At 42.3% G+C, this 22075-nt stretch overlaps 1 protein-coding gene across 1 annotated transcript in view; it reads left to right on the forward strand.

Moving 5' to 3' along the window:
- Positions 1 to 5110, forward strand: part of LOC144722732 (protocadherin-9-like) — a 62027-nt gene extending 56917 nt beyond the window's left edge. Inside the window, exon 4 of the mRNA XM_078601082.1 lies at positions 559 to 5110. Coding sequence (XP_078457208.1) covers positions 559 to 1295 — 737 coding nt within the window. The 3' untranslated portion in view covers positions 1296 to 5110. The remainder of the gene's footprint in view (positions 1 to 558) is intronic.
- The last annotated feature ends 16965 nt before the right edge of the window (positions 5111 to 22075 follow it).

Consider the following 22075-nt stretch of genomic DNA (forward strand, 5'->3'; position numbering starts at 1 on the left):
TTCACCCAATGATGTTCGGTATTGCAAGATTATAAGTTCGCATTTTGTATTTTAATACAATTCCATTTCCATGGAAGGAATCGTGACATTATTTTTGGAGTAAACATACACGCATTTTTTTTCCAAATAATGTACTGAACAGATAGTTTGCAAATTTTCCTATATTCGATACTCTTAGGTTGTGCATTTTTATTCTTTTATTTTTTGCCTTTCGCCAGATTTTATAACTGAAGAGCACACACATCGTAGGATAGCGGTCATACCTTGTACATTATTTCCATCAATATTCAGCACATGGCAATCGTCAGCATCCCAATTTCTTACCAAGTAAGATCATATCACCACAATAAGAGCATATCATTGGCACACAACACATACTTGCCAAAGCAATGAACTTAACAGCACATCCATTTGCTATGAAACTAGTAAAAACCATGGATACCAAAACCATCTAGTCCATTACTTTCACTCACGATGCCACAGAGGCAATGCATGCACGGACGATAATGTTCTTTGCAACTCGCCTAACTCTGCTCCCTCATGTGTGTTTCTTCCCAGGCTGCACAGCCCCAATGCTTCCCAAGGACCTGCCTGATGTGACTGTGATCGCGTCGCGTTGCACGTCCGACTGCCAGCGCTACGGCCACTCCGACTTGTGCTGGATGCCCCCGGAGCCCGAGACCGCTCTACTGCTCGACAAGTCCATGCCAGCCGCTCCCACCCAGCACGTGCCCATCTCCCGTGCCCGCTTGCCCGCCGTCAACGCCGTCCCACTGAGCGCGGCCGCCGTGGCCTCCAACCCTAACGCCGCCGACCTTGGCACCAACGCCCGAGGCGTCCAGCACCCGGCACCGCCGTTCTCCACCTTCATGGGTCCCGCGCGAGAGCGGGCCTCCAGCCGTACCCCCACCCCGGCCGTGTCCCCCACCTCGGCCAACACCGCTCCATCTGTCCCAGCTGCTGCTGCTGCTGCCACTGGCCCGTCCGATGAGCACGCGCCACAGGGGAACCTCTGGGAGGACCGAAACCGAAACCACCTGCTACTGCGACAGGCTGCATACGCCGCGGGTCTCGGGGGTGGCCCTGGCATTGGCATGGCAGCCTTCAGGCAGCTCTCAGATGGTGACGGTGGGAAAGAAAAGGAGTCCATCCCTCTGACGGCCACGGGGTCTTCCCAGCCTCCTCCGGCCACACCGGGCAGTGGTGGCAACAGCAGCAGCAGCGCCAACCCGGCTACCAAGTATAAGCAGGCCACCGTGTCAATTGCCCCGTACAGCCGTGAGCACTACCTGTAAATGCTGTATTCCTAAAAGAAAGAAAAAAACTGCCACATATTTTGTCGTCAAGTCTGGATACAGACACAAGATCAGTGCCTGTTGTTTCAATGACAGAGAGGTTTCAGAATACTATATACATCTTGAAAATGGTTTTTCCATTATGTAGAGAAGTGTGGGTTTGGTGTGAGTTCTGAGTTTAAATATGCATTTTCAGAATTACAGGATATTCTCCACATTTACAAAAAAATAAGTGTGGAAATGCTAAATCGATTCAGAATATCTATTGAAAAAAGATGTGCAAAGCCATAAAAATGTATTCTGAAATGATATATATGTAAAGGAAATTACTGTCCCTTTTTAAATAAAACACAGCTCCACCAGATTTGTACACAAATGATAATTTATCGGTGGCCTCAGAACTGTAAAGGTATGCATGCTGTGTGTATGGAGAACATTAGTGATCTGTAAAAGCTTCATGCGTAATAAAGGGGCTTTTAAAAGCACCCTTCACTGCACCTGTGGAACTTGAGTAGATTAGCAAAATACTAATTCCACTATCATCTTAATTATGTGATTGTTTAAGTATTCTGGTCTAGATATAGACAGCTTTCATCTATTCATCGTTCAACCCACATACGATTTATTGTTTGTTAAAAAAAAATGTACTGTGGCAAAACCTCCCATCGTGTAACTACAGCTTTTATACATTGTACACAATGTGTGCTCCATAATGTCCGCAAGTTCTATTTCAATTCATTCTTTACAAAAAAATATATGTATACTTGCATATATGCGAACGATCTTTAAAACTGTTTTTAACGATTCAACATTTTTGCTGCAATGGAATAATATAAAGCCACACGCCTGGCCCAAAGAAAAACTAAAATAGGAGAGTGGTGGATGTTAACACAGAAACACGCTGTGTGTAAAGAGCACATCTTTTGTCGCGTTAATGAACTATTGCCGAGAACATGGACCCAACGAATCATGAGCGAACAAAAGTGCAGTCACCTCCATGGGATGGAACGCTTCTCTGAAATGAGACGGAATGGGATCCGAAGGAAGCTGAGATGGCTTAATAGGCCGTTCCATTGCACCGGTGTGTGAAGATCTCACAAGCGTCTATGAGTGGCGAGTTTATATAATAGGCCCATGTACACACTACTTTGAATGAAATTAAATACGTTAAAAAAGAAATGAAGAAATGGGTAACTGTATATGTGTAGGCTAAAATTGTTCAAATAGTCTAAAGGAAAGTGTATAAATGACATTGAGAGTGCAGTGCTGTATAGTTCAAGCGTTGATATGCCTAACCTAGCCATCAGTTGTTGTAAAAGAGCCATTTAACTGTTGTTATACTGCTTCTGATGAATGTTGCATTCATCTTGCCCTATCTATAGCTGTTGTGCCTTTTGAGATGTACTTTTCATTAGGAAATTAAATGGAAATCGAACAATTGACAAACTGCATATATTGCCCATTGTTGATCCAATCCCTCATGGGATAGTTTGTGTTATTTTGCAAAATCCTTTTGCTGAAAGAAATGGAAAAGGGGGATTGGTAATATCCAAAACCAATTGGGATGTAACGAAACAGTTTTTATATAGCTGGGATTAAAAAAAAATATCTAACAAAAAGTTGAAAGGGTTTATGGTACATTGAAACGATTTTCACAAGTCAAAATGTTTCATTTAAACTGGGGCTTGTATATTCACAGCTGTGACACATTTGGCGTGAGGGCTGCACACCAGACGTGCGTTAATATTGAACCGCACAGTTCAAACTCCTCGAAGATTTACAGAATTCTAGAGGTGGCTTTCGGCATAGAGAGATAAAAGAGAAGGCTTGCTTTATTGTGCCCTCTTTAACACCCTGGACACCAAGGTTTATCTAAACTCTCAAGCATAAAGCACTGCATTGTTGCAGTGTTCCATCTCCTTAAGCTATCCAATGTCACAGCATCCTTTTTATACTTCCGCACATCTAGGAAAATTATGAACCATGGTGGTTGAGCGATGTCAAGGTAGAAAAGTTGTGATTTTACACAATGTCCTTTCCGTTGTGAGCTTAGGCAAATCGCTTCAACCAGACTACAGGGTACTAAACTAGTCTTTGTGAAACATGTGACTTTGATTCCGTGATGTACGCGCCCATACTTTTTTACACAAAAGACATGATATTTGCCAGAATGAGTTGGTATTGCTGAAATCATTAATCCCTGTGCATTGGCATTAATGGACAATCAAAAAATGCTTAAAACAAAACACGTTATCGCTGGGTGGAGTTGACTGAGCTTCATTGTGATCGTTCTTGCACGAGGGCCTCGGCATTAAGAATGACGAATTTATTATGAGCGTGGCTGTCAATCATGAAATATTTCACCGTAAATATAGTGCATTAGGAATATAATGTGCAGACATCAGCCCAAATGCAAAAGTTAATAATCCCACCCGAACATGTAATGTATATATAATTTAGTTTGTGTTGCATTGTTAAATTAAATATGTATACACATAGGTTAGCATCCTTGGTTAAATAAAGGATATATTTAAATTAAATAAAAATCGTTGCATAAACATTGCTATTTTTTTATTAGCTACAATTTATTAAACAGTGGCTGCCGTTCTATTGTACCTACAACCAATTTGATAATAACATTAGCCGTTTATCGGAGGCCAAACATAAAACGTGTTTACATTCTCATTATATACTCTGGTTGCTTTTTCAGTGCGTTGTAGTTTACTTTAGAATTAAATATTGATATGTTGTGGTTTGTTGCTATTTAAATTATCTACTTTTTTAATTAAATGTGTTATCCCAGATGATACATTTCCTATAAGGTTGCCTCTGGGACTTAGTATTACATTAAATTGTATTTAATGGAGCTTTAGAAGTGCATTCAAACACTGGTCAATCAAAATCAATGTAGAACCCGAGAGAAATACGGCGTTAAAATTCAGTCCTTACGCATTTCAAGGTATTAGTTAGGATTTAACGTTCGTCATAAATGTGAATAAAACAATGCATTAGCACTTTTCATACACATCGGTAAAAAAAATACATCTTTTAAAAAAACAACGAAATATTTCTGAAGCCATGCTCTTAATATTGGCCACAATCAGAGAAGCAGGCAGAAAGAATGTAGCATGTAAATAATGCACGGACATTTTTCAAATTTGACAGCCACGCTCCGTGTGGCCACCGTGTCAGAGTTGCTTTTTTATTTTTTAGTTTTGCATGACGCGGTGCAATCCCTTGGCCACGCTGTCGCCAAGTCTGGCAGGTTCCAGGCCAAACGTTGGAGCACTTGTCACGAGCACAGAACATCAACAGCGGATGTGCTAAGTACTCATACTACGACTGATGTAGAAGAATACTGTACCCGAGTGTGGCGAATGTAAAAGCCAACACTGCACTGTATTTACATTGACTTGCAATGGTATTTTACGACAAAAGTTATAACATTGTTGCTGGTTAGTTTTAAATTAATGTGCGCGTGTAATGACATTTTTTTGGTGAACATTCCATCCCGGTACGTGAAAATAAAATTGGTCCTTTGTTGCCTGAGCATTGATAAACCTTACGATTTTTTCGTTGCATCTATAGGTGAAGGAAATAGTTTTGTTTTTTTAAACAAAAAGAAAAAAAGAGAAAAAACCCACAAAAACTGAAAAAAAACCTAAAAAACATACCAACAGATGTGTAAACACGGCAGAAAAAGGCTGTCCAGTCAAATCTCTGCTATCGCTCTAATAGCTGATGTTTTGTTTGTGTTTTTTTTACCGGTATGTCACAAACCTGCTTTGCAAGAAACAATAAAAATGTTAAACCTGTTTGCGTGAATTTCCAGTGTGGAGACTCGCTGTGTAGTCGACTAAAAACGCGGTGCGATGGACAGCATCCATATCAAATTATTCCTGGCCACACAGCACCACAGACAGAAACACCAATTTTTCGATTTAAAGCTTTCGTGACTGCAGGGATTCATTGTCTTGGTTCTTTCGGTAAAGTCACGTATAAGGGAAATAATAAAATAATAAAAATGTTACATAATAAAATAAACATTTTTTATAATAAAAATAAAACATAATAAAATAAGCATTATTTTATTCAGTTTTATTTGTATTATTTTATTATTTCCCTTATACGTGACTTTACTGAAAGAACCAAGAAGAAGAAACACCAATGTCTATGAAGCAAAAAAAATGTAATAACAAAGATGCCCTTGAGAATTGAAGCCCTATTTAAAGCTTAATTAAAGAATGATGGCTAAATGGCCATTTTTAATAAATAAAGACAGATATTCAGCGGTGCTTTTAGGAATTGTGCTTTGGGTTATTAGTTACCGTAATTGTTTCAAGTGCTCAACGAAACATCAGTGAACCTGCAAATTTAATCCGCACACATACCACTATTTTATCTCATCCACCAGTCCTGGTGGGACACTGTTAAGCTATAAAGTAACTGACGTGAACTGCTTACACGAGTGACCCAAGTAATCAGGCGACTGTTAAAAAGGCAGTTCGGGTCAATTGTGTTTTGAGTCTCAAACTTGATTAGCAGTGCTGATGATGTAAAGGGCACAGCTCTCTTCCTTGTCGGACAAGGCTGGCACCTCACCCATGAAAGGTGTATGCCTGCCAGCCTGCCGTAACACACAATTTAAGTTCAACTTGCAGAGCTAGGGCACGTCTTTTTTATATACTTAGTGGCACAAAAAACGTCTATAATTCATGGGAAAGTCTCGACAGCAGATATTGAGCACCAAATGTAAACAGAAAATTAAGCTAAACATGCAATTGCATATTCTTGGTTCTTTCGGTAAAGTCACGTAAATAGAAAATAGAAAACAAAAAATAAAAAAGCTCGTGTTGCTTGCGCAGCTCTTTCCCCCGCCCACTCACTTTGGAACCCTTATAAGCAGCTACATTTGGAGGCTTGCCCCCTCTTTCCTCGCCGCCTGATGAAGGCCGCTTGTGTTGCGATCGAAACGTCGTGGGTATTTTGCTTGAATTATTTTACATTTATTTTTATTTAAAAAAAAACATTTTTATTTTATTTTACAATTTTTATTGTGGGTTTTTTTGCTTTTATTATTTTCAATTTATTAATTTCATTTTATTTGTATACTTTTTATTTAGAATTTTTATTCTGTTATTTTTATTTTATTAAAGAAAATTTCAATCTACGTGACTTTACCGAAAGAACCAAGAATATGAATTCCTGCAGTCACGAAAGTGTTAAGGCAAAATGCAATTGCATCTCACGATGAAACATTCTGCCTCCAAGTAAAATAATATTAAACAGTGAGCGTTTGGTTCTGTCGCACATATTTGGAAGAAAAAAAATTCCATCGAATGTAACCCGCGATTTTTTTTCTAATGTCCTTCGAGAAATAAAAGAGAGAGAACTCTCTTCCCTGTGCCAGTGAGTGGTGCAAGTGGATGAAGCTGGCAAAAATACAAAGAAAGTAAACCAAACGCCAGAGAAAATACCTTGTTGTTTATTTTAGAATCACCTGAATGATTTATGGAATATGCTCATATTTGTAAATTTTCAACATCTGTTGGGGTAATATATCGTCACTTTTTTGGTGCAAAATAGCATGCAAAAGGCCAGATGGTACACAATTATTATGAGAGCATGTGTGAGTGCCAGATTTTACATTTATGCCACCGAGCGTACTTTGGCTGCAGAGACGTGGATGCTTGAAACACTGGGCCATTGACCAGACTTGAAAGAAGAAGAAGAAACCCCAACACAAACCCAACCACGAGCAATGCAATTAAACAAGTTGAAGAACACGCGAGATGCACGCACAAAAGCAATATCGAAATGTTCGGAGGCATCGTCCAAGCCTACGTGTTGAAAAGGAGGCATCGTGTTTACAAGTTGTTTTTCAACAAAAGGAGCCTGCAAAAACGTTACGTGGAGCAAAACGTGACGACAAAAATTCAACGCGACTGACCTATCGCCTGTACGCGCTTTGTGTTCGCAAAAAAAAATGTTTTATGCTGTACTAAATTGGGTTGTCAGCATGATTAATGGGAATTATTTCTAAGTTAAAAGGGATTTCTCGAGCGTGCAGTATTTCTGCAAGGAACAGTGCACCGGTGGCTTTGCCATTCGTGCTCAACAAGCGTGTGCGTAATCGAGGCCGTTCGCATCTCCATCCACCGAGGCAGACAGTTCTTGCCTGAGTCTGCTACCTGCTGGGATAAGCGCGTTCTCACAGGCACTGAAATGACTGCGCACCGTCAGTGAATTAAATACTGCAATCGCTTTGATTGGGGGGGTATGATTATACGCAATTTGGATGCATCAAGCAATTGAGCTTCTGACTGTTTGGCACCCTAAGAGATCACACAGAGAGAAAGAGCAATGCATGGAAATACCTTTTTGCCGCACTCTGCTGCGCTCTTGCTGTGCATGGTGGGGTTCAAATTTGCAGCTGTTTGTGAGATGGCCAAGTCCAATTACATTGTCCAGGAGAAGGAAAACCTGTATCACGGGCAGCAAAACAAGTCTCGGGAGGACGCGCGCTGATGGCCACTGCCTGCAGCCTCCCAGAGTCACAAAGACACAACTCACATAATGGCAATCCAGCCTTTACTGGATGTAGCATTAAATGTGTCTCGAGAGTGAAATTCTCTGCAGACTAAAGTCATGGGCACTGCTGCCTTTCTCCTTGCGAGTGAGTCACGCTTGATTTTGATACATTCGGTTTTGAGAAAAAACAGGTTGTGCGATTCTCAGCAATGACAATAATTTACATTTGCAAGGCGCATGTCATCCATACATATCCGAATGCACCCGTGCAGCATTGGATTTATCCACATTTGGAAATAATCGGCAGCATTTAACTGGATAGCGTTAAATTCGCAATGGGCGTCATACTTTAAACAAGAAGGCAAAAGTGTAAACATAGTTGTTCATTGGGCCTCGTGTCAGGTATTTAAAAAAAAATACAGGGTGTTTCAACCTTTTGAAACACCCTGTATTTTAAGTGAGGTGAAGGGCAGATTGCTTTACATGACTTTGTTGATACGTGAAATCAAATGCTCACACCTGGTCAGCCTAATATCACGAAACCACCGTTGGTTTCAGCAAGCAAAACCCACTCAGATGTATTTATCCCAAGGTTTCTGACCAGCAATGCGAACAATAATAATTACGTTTTTTTATCGTGACTTTCATTTTACAATCTCAAGGTGCTTTACATCAATGGCAATGGGTGGGAGTGGGGGAGCACGAGATAATAAGTGGCTCAATACTATTCTTGGTTCTTTCGGTAAAGTCACGTATATAGAAAATAAAAATACAATAAAAAATCAGTTACATTAAAAATAAAAGCAAAAAATGCACGACGTTTCGATCGCAACACAAGCGGTCTTGAAAATAGGATTTTCATTTTCAAAATAGAAAATAGGAATTATTTTTTCTCTCCGCTTGATGAAGACCGCTTGTGTTGCGATCGAAACGTCGTGGGTTTTTTGCTTTTATTTATTTATTAAAGGTATTCTTAATTTTATTTTTATTTTCTATCTACGTGACTTTACCGAAAGAACCAAGAATATTGATTCCTGCAGTCACGAAAGTTTTAAGTAAAAATTTCGATAAAATTCTGGCAACTATTTAGACATGCCACCATTGGAAAATCTTGTCATATGTCAATAACGGAGGTTGTCGTGGTGTTATGGCTCACACACTGGACTTGCAATCCAGAGGTCCCCCCCCCCCCCCCACTTTGCGCAAGAGCGCATAAGTGTGGTCACCACATCTACGCCTCTATGTAAGGAACGAAACAGGTGGACTTCTCCACAAATCTGGCTGTTGCCTGATGAAGTTAGTTTTAATTACTGGCGAAACGTCGTACTCAGATTGTAAATGTTGTGGCTTGGCTCTCCAACACACCGGTGTGATGTACTAGTGACGAATTGGCCACGTTCTGTTTACGTGACAACCCTTACTAGTTGGCTGTGTCGGGTGGTGGCGGGTTTTAACGACACATTTATATACTTACGCGATCTCACCCAAAAAAAACCTCTATTATGAATCCAGAGGTCGCCGCAGTTGGGATAACGGGCAATCATCTAACCCCCCCTGCCCCATAGCTTGTATCCACCCAGCAGTATAAATGACAAAATGGATAAGCAGGTGATGTCTCGCTTCGTATATCTGTCTCTCCACGTCAACTAGTCAACGTGTTGTGTGCACTGCCCATCGGGCCCCACCAGGTTGCGTGCGGTATGGGGTGAAGTTGTGAGCACGCTCCGACCTCCTCCGAAGTGGTCTGTTCACGCCACCCCTTCTGAATCGCAGCAGCCTCACTCCACGCCACCAATGCAAATTAATGCGAGGGATTGAAGCGAGAGTCTGGACTGCGGCCGACGTTACAACAAAAAAAGACATCTCGTGCAGGACCCAACCATCGAACCTCCCGGTTTCAAACTTCCACCCGGCCAATGGATGACCATCAACCGAGCCAGCAACGGGGCATGTAACCAATGCGGCCACCTGATGCACAAATGGCACCATCAAAGATTCGGAAGCCACGAATCCCAAACCATTGACCCACATCGCAAACACTCCGCTGCTGCCGCTGCAGTCTTCACTCCGTTAAAGGAGGAATGGACGAGACCCACTCTGATTCAGAACAGACAATTGAGTGGATACCAAATCTGAAATTACATCTTTAATCTGATGCGATTAATCCATGCTAAAGAAAGAAGACGTGTGGAAGGGAAGGCCGCGTAGGAGCTCCTTAGAGCTCCCTCTAATGAACGCCCCTTCCACCAGTAGTCGCGTGAGCAAGCAATTGCAACGCTGCACCTTTACCTTCAACGGTTTGTGTCGAAAGTGACCATTGTAGGATAGAGTGGTGGCTCAGCGGTTTGTGTTCTGCAATGTAAACGCTGCCACCTGCGTTCAATTTCCGGCAGTGGCAAATTGCATCTGAACTGGACCTGCACTTCACCAACCGCCACTGACCAGCGTGGAGAAGTATGGTTAAAAAAAAAACCCTATTACAGGGGCTTACCGTGGGAATGCCTTCACCCTGCGGAGGATTAACAAAGGGCTGTAAACACATTACAGTAATTATTTGTCTGTGAGCTTATGCAAGCGCCGGCCACGTGTATTGCATTTGCAGCGCTGGTGAAAAATATAAAATGGAGCAAGCAGCATTACATGTGTTGGACGAAATTAGACGCACGTGCCCATGTGCGTAAGTGTGCGTGTCCGTGCACTGCACACATCCTGTTAAGAACCCATCCGGGAAGCGATGCGAGATAATGTGGTTAAATAGTGGAGTGAAAGAATATTTTGCCTTTTTGCTCCAAAATGCATTCCCGTAAATCCAGAAAATCACCCGGAGAATGTTTCCATGCCAACTAATGTGAGTGAATGGTTACTGAATTGATTATCGTTCTTTCCCATCCCACATTTTTAGGGTAGTAAGCAGCACTTTGGCCACGAACAAAAATGCTTTCAAAAATAATCCTGGCAAAGACCTTGCAGAGACTGCACTTATAACAGCAAATAATATTACTTCCATTGGCTGAAATTATTAAGCCATTCTTTTGATATATGCATATATATGCTCGATTTCAGAAGCGCTTATAACACGCGATTTAACAGGGTAAAACATTAATATATTTATTACGCAGTGTTTACTTGGCAATATGATTCCTGGCGCAATATTTCTGAACATTTCTCAGATTTAGTGTGACACAGAGACCATTCTGGGTTGTTTTAAGTAAAATATTTGAAAATGTAATAAAAAAAACATTTTAAGAAAGTCTTGCATCCACAGAGAAGTAAATGAGAAAATAAACACTTTAAAATGGAATAGAAAAAAACAGGGCTTATGTATAATAAAAGAAAGGATATTTTTCCCATGTAACCACCAAGCAATTTAATAATATATTGATACTTTGATTAAAAGAATAAATGTTTACAAACACAATTATAGTCATCGACTTGTGCACGTACTTTAAATATGTATAGGTTGTACCATAATTTGTTCATGTAAACTGTGCGTCGAATTTTAGATGCTTATACACACAATGTCAATAAGAGATATATTTGCTTATTTAATCGGGATCCTGAAACAGGTCAAATCATCGACCCACGAGGATGGGTGTTAGGTTTGCAAGCAAATTAAACACTGTCCAGATTGTGGAGAGAAAACTAATCCTTTCACAGCCAGAGAAGAATTCACAAAACCCAAACGTATATAAAGCCAGACACATCACACCTATTGTCATCGTTTGATATATATATACAAATCTCACCTGAATGAAATAGTGACTTCATATTTTTTTACAACCATAAACATGCATTTCATCTTTTAATACTGTTTTTAAACAGGCAGCCACATCTATGGAGCATTAGATTAATAGCCACAGTGCTACAATTTTGCCAGAGGCTAACCATGCTTTGTAGCTATATCCTGGATTCAAGGCTGCCTTCGTGCCATACTTGTGGCCCCCTGTCTCCAGCAAGGTCGTGTTCTCCCTCATTCATAATTTACCACGTACAGAGGAGAATGAGCGAGTAAATTAAAGAATAAGCTATAGGGACTGCGGCTATGGAGCAGCGTAGTATAATCATCAATGTCAAAAGCAATGAAAAGAAAAAGACGTGCACCCGTTGAACGATATAGTGCGTCGGATTACAAGTGCACCCTTTCCAATGCAATTAGGTGCTGTATGAAAGGGTAACAAAAATTTGATAATGTTTTTTTTTACAATTGGTATTATAAACGTAATACATTTCAAGTGCAATAATATATTTTTTACATCGCTTTGCAGCGCACACAAAACTGCGGTACAGATGATAACGCAAGCATAATGTCGTGATGGTGATTGAAATATAAATAATTGAACTAAAATCTTCAAGCCAATTCTTTTTTTGCAGCATTTGCATTACTAACTACTATATGTTGAATAAGGACCAAACATATGGAGGTTACGCATAAAACTTAGGAAAGAATGGTTTATTGACAAATGTTTATGAATTATTCAGTTTGCCCAGAGAGAAGCCAAAACAGCACATGCATGGTTTTGTTTCGTGTAATGAGTTTATACTGCCTCTGCCCCCTCCGGCAAAAGCAGCAATGACACGATGCAGAATGAAGCATCTGCTATTCTGTGTTTTTCCATTCTAGATTTTTGCCTTTTCCGCTGTTAAAATGCCAAACAAGCAGAACGCGAACACGCCGCACCCCCCCCCCTCCGCACAAAAAAAACAAAGAAATTGTTCAGATATCAGCCCTGCCTACAACTGCCCCCTGGCCACGCGCACGAATTTCCACAAATAAAGCGATCATTTACGTGATAGATCTCAAACGAGCGTAACCGACTCGGGACAGATAAAACAAGCGTGGTTCGGATCAACGCAGCATTTTAAAAGGCCGCACTCTGTGCGCCTAACTTCATTGTTTCCAATGCGCATTGCATTTTAAAGGGCATGTTGTGCACCCTCACTTCATTGTCTCCGCGTAGGTTGGGCATGTTTGCCGTGCCTCTGTCTCCATTAATGTTGTACGTCTCGGCATCTGGCCCGCGCAGAAGGGGAAGTTGGCTGGCTGGGAGCCCCCACCCCGATACCGCCGTGCGCCTGCACATGACCTTTTCATTTGGCAGCCGCGAAAATAACGAGAAGTGTGCAGCTTACCAGGCGTCTATGACACAAGTAATTGAAGAAAGTGTTCTTTTCAGAAATGCGCTTAATTTACTACACATGGCAGATGCTTTTTTATGAGCATCGTATGTGTTGACGAGTAAAAAAAAAAGCGCTATTAATTAAAGAATAACTTAATTGTTTTTGCACTTATACTGACCTGCGGCAAATGAGAATATATTTTCATGCATACGAGTCTGAAACGAATGTATCCTGAGAACTATGGTGGGAGCAATTGGTCTGGCGGCTTGTCGCAAGACTACAATTATGCCTCGCGTCAAAGTGCCGAGTCCCAATTGGGGAAAATCTCTGTTTGGGCCCTGTCTACTCACGTCCATGGTTTAACAAAAAAAAAATCTCACCTTAACAGTTCTGATCATATCAGCCGGTCACTGGTTGCTCATTTTACTCTGTAGCTCCCCTTGTCGAAAACTCCCTCCCCACAGTGATCCGTGTTGTCGACTTGCCTCTCCTGTTAAAGTCCAGGCCCAAGATCTTCGTTATTTTCTCTGCCTCTTTTAAATAAAATGTCCACTGCTTCTGCACAGCGTCTTGAGCTATAATCGCAGTTAGAGACTACAGAGATTTAAAAAAAATCGTATTGTAGAATTGTATTCTATTGGTTAGTAAATTTGGTGAATTCCATCCGCCAAGGTCTAAATCGTCAAATAGTATAGCTTCATCCTGCAAACGTATACCAAGGAAACCATTCTCATATGTATGTATGTTGAACTTCTTTAGCACCATACGTAAAAACCATGCTAATCGGAGATGCGGGGGTAAGGACAGCAAACTAAATATAAAAAGCGTTTCTCAAGAAACTCGTTTTGAGCTTAGAGCACGGTTTAGTACACGCCATAAGATTTCACCCAGGATGGATAACTGACAGAGGACAGTGAGATTTCCAAAGATGGGAAAGGATACGCTTGAGAATTACTCAATTGGAACTACACATACCAATCACTGCTCCCTACTGGCAGACTCATGCCCCTGGTCACTCTTGCAAAGGAGACTCATCCTAGTCGTTTGAGTTCTCACCTGGTTAAAACAAATCTACTTGAACTTGATTGTATACACACGTTATAAATTTACACAAATCAACATTTGATTGCGAGATCTGGTGAAAGATGTTGAAACACACGAGTGGATCAAGCTCAGTAACCAAACTTCATAATGTATGTACGCATACTCTTTGGTTCTTTCGGTAAAGTCACGTAGGTATAAAATTAAATAAATCACGACGTTTCGGGCGCAACACAAGTATCTGTCATCAGGTGGGAAATCGTGATCTGTATGCATGTTGATCTTATTTCGCACCGTACATAGCCAACCGTGATAATCAGAGGTGTGTGGTAAGGAGAACGAACTAAACATAAAAAGCAGTTCTAAAGAAATAATTTTCAAACTAGATTTTAAAGTGCATGGCTCAATTGGCTTCCTAATATCGGAAGACAGAGCGTTCCAGACGGCCGCAGAAGCGCACGATGCAGTGACTGCCTTTGTTCGATGGCTTGTTCGATGGCTATCATACGCTCAAATTCATGCTCGTGTCAATGGTGTGCAGCTGTTGACGTTCTACAGTGTTAGTCGGTGCCAAACATTGCAGTTTCATGAACATGACGTCAGGCAATATGTAGGCGTTCTTCATTATTGGTCTCCGTCAATGTCAACAGGGACAGTGCTTCAAAGTAGCTATTGTAAATAATTATATTTATTTGTGGTTGTCATGCCTCAGAGGCCAGCTCATTCGATCGTTTCAAATAAAAAAGCAGCTTAAAAAAGAAGATCGTGTGAGGGTTTTGGCAGATTTATATTATTCGGGAGAAAAAAAGGCAAGATGCCACAGCATCCTCCTAATGCTGGAAAGGGGCCCAGCTAACGCAACATTTTGAGACCTTCCTGTGTGCTCAGTGGGCATACAAATGCTTAAATGTTGACTTAAAGCTTTCGTGACTGCAGGAATTCATAATCCTTGGGTCTTTCTGTAAAGTCACGTAGATAGGTACGAATTAATAAAAATAATAAATATATAATTGACAAAAAAACTACGACGTTTCGCTCACGACACAGGTGATCGTAATCAGGAGGAAAGAGGGTGGAAAGCTGCTGAATGCTGTTTTATAGGGTGTAGTCCTAGGGTCATAAACGAAGCGGGCGTGGGAAGTGAAATATACGCGTGCCGTGTAGTATACATCTAGTAGGGTCGCCATTTAATAGATTATCACTTTTATTTATGACAGAATTGTGTTTGTAGGCTAATCTGGTTTCAAAGTATTACAATTGACCCGAGCCACCTACATCCTTTCAGTCAAAGTTGCCTATTTTCATGCATTTAATTACTTAAGAGACATATGAGGTGGCTCAGAAAGGTGCTCTATAATTCGACGAGGTGTAATAGCCATCAAAAAGGTCACCGAACATCCAAATATTTCCCCACTATAGTTGCGGCCCTCTGAAACACGTCTGGTGCTTGCATGGCCTTGCCACCACAGTGTACGTACAACAAGATACGTGCCAGCTATGTTTACTTCGAGGTCCAGACAGAGCATGAAAACGATTTGATCAAATGTTGTTATTTAAAAAAAAAACAATCTTGGATGAGTGGAATCATACTGCTACAATGTGGGCTTCTTTTGTGTTTGTTCCGTTTCGTGCTCTGAAGTGGTTTTGAGTTGTAACCGAATGCTGATTTTAGCCGATGTCCAAAGTTTCACTGCTCGTGCTAGGAGGCTTCTTCAGGAACTGAATAGATACAGCATACTTTCCTTTTTTCCCCTCGACGATATAAAGTTTTCGATTACTGCTGGTGTTTTACACAGATGATCATCGATTATCCGGCACTGCGCGACTATCCGGCTGCTTCCAACATTATCCGGCGGTCCCGGGTCGATCCGGCGAAACCGGCAAAAAAACACTCCAAAGGATATAACCAGTCTGGCAATCGGCACAATGTGCGTGATAAAAAGAGTAGCTATGCTTGACTTCAGTGTAAAATATTATATACAGTACATTATACACTACATACAACTTAAATAATGAAAATACTGCACGTATATACATCACCCCATGCTGAGTCTTCGAGATTGGAGTGGTAAGCACGGTCCAGTAAATATGGTAACTTTTTAAAGTAGGGTCTTTATTTTTTGTCTATTTGCTTGTTTATTTATGCCAACGCCTAAAAAAACACTGTCATACGAGAATGTGCAAAAATAAGCTCTGTTGAATAACGATGCAATTATCCGTCGTTTTTGAAAACCCATCGCCCCCTCCCAAACTCTAAGCCTCTGGATAATCGATTATCTGGTGCATATCCAGTTGCTGTTATGTATTAGTCTCTGTCACTTGTGCATACACGATCACGACTCGTGCATCAGCTGACCTGCATATAAAAAAAAACACCAGCAGCAACTATACACAGTCGATGGGGAAACCTTGAGACGCTCCATTTACTTCACTAAACAAACTCCCCGCAAGAACAGCAACGCCGTTGGACGCGATGCCGAACACCGTGGAGTAAAAACCCAAAAACCACATCACACAGCGGAATCATTTCCCCTGTTTATTTCCACAAGGTGTGCCCTGCTCAGCAATGCAGCTGAAGTGCGTTTAACCAGGTTGAACCGCAATCAACACTTCCCTAGAACATATAAATCCCTACAAGCTGGATTATCCAACAGCTCTGCCCCACAAACAACTAAGCTGATACATCTGAACGTTCTACGAGTCAGTGGACAGCTGTTTTAGCCAAACACCTTGCTCCCACCAACACCCCAGAGTCATTCTTGGGTCATGATCTGTTCGGCCCAAATAATGTGCTGCATAAAATCAGCTCCACGTATTGATCAAAAGAACATTTGGAGCAAAGCACGAACTTTTCTCAGAACTTATTTCAGTAACGGACACGATAACTAAATATTCTTAGTGCATTCAAACTCTTTGATCTTCGACTATGGCACTAATATTTATAACTTGACTGCTACTTTTCAGGTTAAGCATTTAAATAGCTGCTTGACATCAACTCCTTGCCATAGATGTTTTAAAAGCTGCCACTGCATTCATCTTCTGTTCAGGTAACTGTTGACAAATGGGTCAATCACTGGATCTTCCAAACAAGATAGTACAGTAAAACCAAATCGTAAAGCTACGAACGCTAAAGGAAAATGAAGTATATAATCAGACATCTGCTTTGTGTCTCCAAAATGGACGTACAAATATTTATTAGCCCAACATCCTCTTGGCTGCATATATATTTTTAAACAAACCCCGAACAATTTTTGACCTTCTGGGACTCATCAGCAAAGTCAGGTTAGTTAAACAAATGCCGCTGGGTTACCAGGCGTTATTGGTAAGAGCACTCCGTCTAATGACGATGCCCTCTTCAGTGAATATAAACAACACTGTATACAACCTAAGGGGGTGGTGTTTGAGCCAGCTGCCCTCTAAAAGTACTTAATGAGATAGCTTCAGTGGAGAGGTGCAAAGCAGACTGGAACACTAGCTCATCTGTTCCCTTTTCACCGAACTACACGTCAAGATCTGAAGATATTTTTTTTTCATTGAAAATAGCGAAATTCATTCTCTCATTTATGCCATTTGCCTATGATCAATTCGCCAGAAAAGCACCTTATTTCATGATATCTCGGAAGCTAAACTGGGGTTGAGCCTGATTATTGCCTAGCCAGTTATATTTGTGAAATTGCAAGATGGCCAGTCGATGGCAGTGCTGAGTGTCACCTCCCTGTATGACATTATTTTCTGTGGTTACTCGCGTTACCTTCCACTTGTCCAACGCACAATAATGATGTTTTTCAAGTATACCATTCACAGGAAAAAAGTTATCCTGAGACTTGATGACGAGTGAATAATTGTGATACATGTATTCTCTTTATCGTCAACTCATCAGCTCCCATCTGTTTGTTGGGATCAGAGTAGAAACGGCCGAAGATGGCTCTGGAATCTATACATAACACTGTGTAGCAATTCGTTTTTGTTCCTGGGTATTAAGTGTTATTTCCTAATTTCTTATGCCTCAAAAGTACAGAAAATGGCTATTATTCCCCACAAACTTTGCTTTTGTGACCAGGACAGTGATATTTTTAAATGTACTTATTTTCCAGAACATTCCAGATAGATTCAGTGCTGAGTAAACTTGGAGTAACTTCTAGAACATTCAAGAACTTTCCAGTAATATGAATAGTAGTATAAACACCAGTTCAGTTTAGTTCCAGCTGCCTAAGTGGATACATATCTGCATTTTTCTGAGATGGCATCATTTTGCTATGTCTGCAGCCAATCTATCAAAACAAGATCTAAAAAGTGCACAGTACTATGTGGAGGTATCTGCTAAGATGTGTGAGGCGTACAAGGCATATTTCGGCATGCCTATTAGGGATCAAAACAAACCCTGGGCACCTCATTTCACCTGTGAGCAATGCAAACAAATTCTAGAAGGTAAGATGGACAAATGTTGCTCGGAATTTTATGTTACTTAGTATGATCTGCTACAGAATTTCCACAAAAAATGGTCTCCGGTGTTGGGGGCACGTCAGCATCTGATGAACTGTCAGTGCAGATGAAAGGACCATTCATGAGGATGTCCAAGGGTGCCACCAATAATTTTCACTGAGGTGACCGCGACAATTGGACTGGAGGAAATTGTCTTGAATGCTGCTCGAGTCAAAATGCTTAGGGCATTTATGACCCCTCCCCCTTCCCCCCCCCCGTGTTGTTGAGATTTGGGGAATCTCTAAATTTAGAATTCGCTTTTTTTCCACCTTAGGGAGATATGGGTGTCAGTAAGCAGTGAAGTGAGATTATCCAATGTAATTGCCTGTGGCGAGTATTCAGGCATTGTCATGCAAAGGGTAGAAACAATGCACACAGCTCACTGGCTCAGAAGGGAGAGGACACTCTTCGCTGAGACATTTGAACTATCAGTCGGCGCAGGCACGGTCATCGGCTTGGGTGCATTACGAAAGCAGTGAGGGACCACAAGAGAAAACGGTAATAAATATGCAGGCAGTGTGTTTATTTTCCCACAGGAAGTACAAAGATATGTGTACGTTATTTTTGTTTAATGCCCTCCCATTGTGACGCTTGCTCAACAAAGCTGCGCATAAAATATTTGATGATGCAGAAACTTTATATTGTGAGTTAACAAAAACATTTGGATACATGTGTAGTGAGCGACTTCCGACACACGTCTAGTAGAAGGCTTCATATTTATTAAGAGCACACAGAGCGATACACGTCGTAACGCGGCTACACCCAGGCTGTCCAAACACGCAGCCCATCTCCGTCCTGCGCTACGCTGGCTGGTTGACGAGCGTAGCGGCGGCGATGGAGCTGCTCTTGCAGAAGGACAACCACTTGGTCGAAGACGAAGAGATGACGACGGCAGCGATGCAACCAGGACCCAGACCCCACTCTAACAGCTCCGAACCAGAGGTGCAGTGCTTTTTATATCTGCCTGGCACGGCCAAGCTCCACCTCTGGCCACGCCTCCTTTCCAGAACCTTCGGGATGGTTCCCGGAGCTTCTCGACTGACTCCGCCCTTGACCTTTACCCCAGATACGCCCCTTCATAATAAGGCATTATGTAATGCAGCCATAGCCATAATTACCCCTACAGGCCGGCAGGTGTCACCCTGTCATTACACATGTGTAATGCGAGCGTAATTGGGGTTGTTGCTGGGCTCGGGTCCAATCACACGGCCCGGGGTATTGGGGGGCGGAGCCTGGTCTGCGGGGCGTGTGGGAGGTGCCACCGTTCACCTCGGCTCCAATGGGAGGCGAGGTGAATGGGGGCGGAGCCAGCGGGGTAGTATGGGAAGGCCGGATCTGAGGATCCGGAAGGGGAGGAGTCAGGGTTACGTGGGGGGGAATGTATATAAGTGGGAGCCCGGAAGAGATCAGGGCAGTCGGGGAAGTTAAGAGGTTGAGCCACGTTGGGTGGTGAGGAAAGATCCGCGCCATCGGCCACGTGGCCGAAGGACCTCAGCACGCCGTCGGCCAGCGGTGTGCGGAGTGCGGGAATAGAGGAGCTAATGGAGGAGCGTGCGTGGCACACGAGAGGGAGTGTGCGCGGGGCGCGCGCGAGACGACACTGGTCCGAGAGGAGGCCAGTGGGGGGGTGCGGAGAAGAACCTAAATAAAAGACAAGCAGAGACCAGCAGTGCCTGACAGAGTATTTTATTACACATGTACCCGGAATGGTGAATATCGACTGCAAAGTTCAGCTGCTCTGACTCTTCGGAGTGAAATTGATGTAAAGTTGTAATTGTAAAGGCCATCAACCTTCCTATGACACTTATGTGTGCCAGTCAACACACCATTCTTGTCGGCACTGTAGTAATGGGTGTGAGTGTATGGTGAGCCCAATTTACAGAGCTGGCAGTGCAGAAAGTGATGGTAGAGAAGGCTCAGTGCCATTACCAAAGAGCCATGATGTGACCTGCCAGAAATAGTTCTCACACAAGCACCTGGCAAAAAAGAGAGAGTTCCCAGCTTAGTGTTTGACTGCTGTAGTATCTCTCAAAGTGTCTCCAGCAGAATATATATGTAGTGGTGTTAACTACTCGCTGTTCGCAAACTGTGAGAGAGCGGATCGTAAACAAGGTTTTCCCGCTCAATCAAACGGTCAGGGTCAAAGGGGGTGAGGTAGGATCCAAACGCCAGATTGGGAAGGACCAATCGGAGGGTCCCACAAGGTGGCTGGGGATTGGACAACCCGGCCACGAACAGGTATAAAAGCCAGAGCGCTGAGAGCTCTTGGCCAGTTCTGCTACACGAAGACCCAAGTCGGCCGAAGACATCTAGGACCCTGGACCAAGCCCTCCAGCCCTTATCAGGGCTAGGGCTCAGTGTAACCAGTGGTCGGGGAGAGATCCCCTAGGTCCAGCCAGAGGACGCTGGGATAGCAGAGAGATTAGATAGCCTGCAAGGTCCGGAGGCTGCGTCTCCTCAGGGTAACGGGTGAGGGGACCATATACCCCCTTTGTGTGATAGGGACTGTGTATTAAGATAATAAACAGTGTGTGCCATAAATAAGTTTAGAAGTCCGTCCTTTACAACACTACATATATATCCATTAACAAACTACCAAAACATATAAATACGTATAGAACCATTCACAATATAGAGTGTATTAATTCACTGCTTCTCATTAATAATAATAATAATCATCATCAAAACTTTCAGGCCTTTACAATCCAGTGCGAGCTGAAGGCCCTTCTTCCCATGTCGTGTTTCAGTCCCCTCCGATTAGCACGGTTTGGCTACGTACGGTGCCAAAGAAGTCCAACGTTACATCCAACAGTCATGGGGTTTGTTTCGTGGTGGGGAACCAAACTCAGGTCCGTGTGGGAATGTTGTTTAATGGTAAGTGGTAACCGCTGTCTCTCAGTTAAAAGTAAGGTACAAGCCTGCAACTGCTGGCAAGAAGATCCTCCACTAGAGGGAGCTCTATGGGGCACTGTGCCGCATTTGGTCGACTCTTCCATGCTGACCAGACGTATTGGAAGAGGTGGACTTACCCATGCTCTAACCCACCACACGTGACCTGCCAATTGACTGACTGTGGTTCTACGCATATAGTTTATTGAGTGGACAAAGGTGGAGGGGGGAGGGGTTGTAGACCTTCCCGTTGTACCACTAGATGGAATCAAACCAGCGACCTATCGGTTGAAAGTCTGTCATCAGGTGGGACAACCACAGCAAGAGACAATTGCTGTTGTGCCCGAAACGTCGTGATTTAATTTATTTTATTTTCTACCTACGTGACTTTACCGAAAGAACCAAAAGAGTATGGATCCCTGCAGTCACGAAAACTTCAAATCTAGAATTTGGTTGCAAGTCTAATTTGCTTACCATTGCACCGCGGCAGTTACCTTCGTTAATCAGCGAAAAAGGTACAAATGCCATGTCCATTGCTCTGAATCGCCGATTGTTTATTGTTTATTTATGTCTGTTAAAAATGAATCACAATTAACAGACATAAATAAACAATAAACAATCGGCGATCAACACAAGATAAATAATCAACGATTTTTGGGTTTAGATCGCGTTATTTATAAATGTGTCGTAACCCTCCACCACCCGACACGGCCAATCAG

The sequence above is a fragment of the Lampetra planeri genome, chromosome 15, assembly GCF_965212315.1.
Source record: "Lampetra planeri chromosome 15, kcLamPlan1.2.h2, whole genome shotgun sequence".
NCBI classification, from domain to species: Eukaryota; Metazoa; Chordata; class Hyperoartia; order Petromyzontiformes; family Petromyzontidae; genus Lampetra; species Lampetra planeri.